We start from the raw sequence: 3,692 nt of genomic DNA, 5'->3' as shown, positions 1-3,692 counted from the left end.
AGTATTAACAGGAAAGGTGCTAAATACAGTCACAGTGCGTAAGACGATCCTCAACATGTGGGGAGATCCACAGGGACTAGTGATCACCAATGCAGGACCAAACTCCTTCATCTTAAACTTCAAAAACGAGGAGGAAGCAAGAAGAGCGTATGATGGAGGACCATGGAGAATAGAAGGACATATGTTGAGCTTGCAGTGGTGGAGCCCAAACCTGTCCATCGAAGAGGTAAATAACAATCAGCTTCCTATTTGGATTCAAATACATGGGCTACCTTATGATAAAATTAATATAAAGAATGCTGAAAAAATAGGAGCAATAGTAGGGAGAGTTATAAGTGTTGAGAATCCATTTGTTGAAGGGAACATGCTCAGATCCTTCTTGAGGGTCAGGGTAGAGATAAATGTTCAAACACCTCTGAAAACAGGATTTTGGCTCAAAAGAGATGATGGAAGTCATTCATGGGCTGAATTCAAATATGAAAAATTGTATGATTACTGTTACAAATGTGGAAAAATTGGGCATGACAAAAAAGCATGTATTGAAGAGTTGGCTATGTCATTAGTAAACCCAACAATTCCTAGATATGGACCAGAACTTACAACTCCGGGACTGAGATCAATAGAGAATGAGGCAAGAAAGGCAGGAATTAGGAGGAGAAAGGAAGAACATAACAACTGGGTGGAGGAGTTATGGGAGGCGCGTGAGAGAAGCTTGCAAGGGAGAGAATGGCTGAAAAGACAATCACAAAGGGAGGAAGAAGGGTCAAATCAAGGGAGTATAAGAAGTTCTCAAGCCAGTGCCTTTGCAAAATCTTGGGGCAGATTGGCAAATCCACAAGAGCAAATGGGAGGGAGACAAGTGGCAACACAGGAAGCTCAAGAACAGGATGAAGGGACTGATGATGAAGAAATGAACGGTGATGATGATAATAATATATTGAACCTAGGTGATGGGACAGCAAACCAGGAAAAAGGGAAAAAGAAAAAGGACATTCTAGAAAAGCAACAAATGAGTGAATCAGTAGCAATGGAAAACGTGAATGATGTCAGGGAATTAGGAAAGGATGGGGAGAATGGGAAAGATAGCAACAAGATTTTTAGGAGGTATATAGAGAAAGGTGGGCCAAGCAGGAGAAGAATAGACAGCACAAAAAAGATGGCATGGGCTTTCATCAACCAAAGGCCCAATAGGGATAGCCAGCAAATTAATAGTGGGCCAACTAAAAAAGGAAAGAACCCCACTATTGGACAACTACTGAAGGAATTCAACAAGAAGATGGTTGAAGAAGGAAGGAAGAGAAATATAGAAGAGGGAGTGGAAGAGGAGGCCCAAAATAGAAAAAATATGGAAGTTGATGGGACAATAAGCCAAGATCAGAATAAGGGGGAAAAGCCAGAACAGAATAACAAGCAGCTAGTCACAGAAAGCGATGGAGGGTTCTACTATGTTGAACTGGCAGAAGAAGAAGAAGAACTAGAGCAGGAGAATAACAAAGCAATTGTAGTGGCCAAGGAATATGAAATAGAACTTGCTCGAAGAATGGAGGAAAAGCTGAAACTCAAAAGAAGAAGAGGAGATGACCAGCAGGGACAGATAGGAAATTGCCTGGACGAAGAAGAGGAAGCTGCGCGGGTGTGGAGAGCTAGCAAGAAGAACAAGGTGGTCGGAGGCCTCATGGAAGGGATGGCCAATGAGGATGAAGCACAGATCAGAGGAGACAACTTGGGAAACTCAATGGCTGAGGAGGCGGGCCTACACATGCCCCCAACTCAACCATGAGTGTGATAAGTTGGAACTGCCGCGGGGTTGCGGCCCCCGCGACAGTTTCTGAACTGCACAGCATGTGCAAACAAATAAAGCCTGCAATAGTATTTCTAATAGAAACTAGAGCTAGAGAAGGAACTATTAAGAAGTTGAAAAGAAGGTTGCATTTTGAGAATGTATTTCACATAGAACCCCGGGGACTGTCCGGAGGGCTATGCCTTTTGTGGAATGAAATATATAATATTGATATTTATTTTTGGTGTGATAATCATATAAAAGCTCGGATTGACGATAGGAAAGGGAAGATATGGACATGTAATTTTATCTATGGAAACCCACGCTTTGGAAGAAGAAAGGAGCAATGGAGAGCAATTACAGAAAACAATTGTAATGAGGGAGAGCCGCAGTTATTCATAGGAGACTTTAATGACATCTTGAGTCAAGAGGAGAAAATTGGTCTACATCCAAAGCCACAAAGCCAGGTAAGAGAGTTTAGACAGTTTGTGGATATGAATTGTCTTATGGATTTAGACCTAAAAGGTGGAAGATTTACGTGGTTTAGTAATCCGAGGAATGGATTCATCACTAGGGAGAAAATAGACAGGGCGTTAGCCAATTGGGAATGGAGAGCTTTGTACCAGCATGCGTCACTCACAGCTCTACCAGCAATAAGTTCTGATCATTGTCCGATAGTTTTAAACATCAATCAAATTCAAAGAAGGGAGAAGAGTTTTAAATTCGAGGCATTTTGGGTCGATCATGATGAGTGTGAGAATGTAGTAAGGAAGGGGTGGGATAAAGGGAATATTCATGGATGCGATTGGAAAGAATAACAAGAAAAATGGAAAATTGCAAAGAGGAACTTAAGAAGTGGAGTAAGAAGACTTTTAAACGTGCAGATAAAGAAATCCACAAATTGAAGGATGAATTGAAGAAGCTACAAGATTCGAACTTAACACAAGAAAAGCAGGAGATGATACAATTAATAAAGGAGAATATAGCAGTTCTATGGAAGCAGGAAGAGAAATATTGGGGACAAAGAGCCAGGTTGAAATGGTTGAAATTGGGAGACAAGAATACAACTTTCTTTCATGCCACAACCATTCAAAGAAGAGAGAGGAACAGAATTGACAAACTGAAGAATGAAGACGGATCATGGATGGAAGATAGGAAAGAAATCATGAAACACATAGAGGAACAATTTGAAGCGTTATTCACTTCTAACAGAAACAGAAACTTGGCAGCAACTCTAAATAAAATTCAAGCGAGAGTCACAGAAGAGATGAACAGGGGGCTGATCTCAGAAGTCACTGAAGAGGAGATTAGAAAAACAGTTTTCAGCATGGGCGGCCTCAAAGCTCCAGGGCCAGATGGTCTAAATGGGTTATTCTACCAAAAACATTGGGAGATAATTAAGAAGGAGGTATGTGCAGTTGTTAAAGAATTCTTTCGAAATGGGAGTTTGCCAGAAGAAATTAGTGAAACCACAGTTGTTCTAATTCCAAAAGTCAAGAATCCAGAAGAACTTAATCAGTTAAGACCAATCAGTTGTTGTAACTTTATCTACAAGATTATAACAAGGGTTATAGTGTTGAGATTGAAAGGGCTATTGGAGGATATAGTGTCACCAACTCAAAGCGCCTTTGTGGGGGGAAGACTCATACAAGATAATGTAGTGATCGTCCAAGAAGTGTGTAAGACCCGGTTAATTAACGGCTAATTAACCCATAAATGAGAATTTATTCTAGAAAGCCAAAAATGTTATTTTTATGGCTAAATGTGATAGAGGAAATTGAGACGAGAATTTCGGTACCAATTTTATAGAAATCGGACCAAGATTGGACCGAACGGGCCAAACCGGACCAACCGGACCCAAAGTGGGCCCTTGGCCCAACATAACTAAACCAAAACCCTAGTTTTCAGCACT

General features: G+C 40.9%; 1 protein-coding gene across 1 annotated transcript; it reads left to right on the top strand.

The window, feature by feature from the left end:
* Window positions 1-1,776: 1,776 nt before the first annotated feature.
* Window positions 1,777-2,598, top strand: LOC112721133 (uncharacterized). The gene has a single exon (XM_025772203.1). The coding sequence runs from the start codon at window positions 1,777-1,779 to the stop codon at window positions 2,596-2,598; it is 822 nt and encodes a 273-aa protein (XP_025627988.1).
* The last annotated feature ends 1,094 nt before the right edge of the window (window positions 2,599-3,692 follow it).

This window comes from Arachis hypogaea, chromosome 11, assembly GCF_003086295.3.
Source record: "Arachis hypogaea cultivar Tifrunner chromosome 11, arahy.Tifrunner.gnm2.J5K5, whole genome shotgun sequence".
In the NCBI taxonomy this organism is placed as follows: Eukaryota; Viridiplantae; Streptophyta; class Magnoliopsida; order Fabales; family Fabaceae; genus Arachis; species Arachis hypogaea.
This window is presented reverse-complemented; position numbering and strand designations above follow the sequence as displayed.

Coding starts and splice junctions, on each gene's coding strand:
- LOC112721133 (XM_025772203.1), top strand. CDS start 1,777: ATGAGTGTGATAAGTTGGAACTGCCGCGGGGTTGCGGCCCCCGCGACA.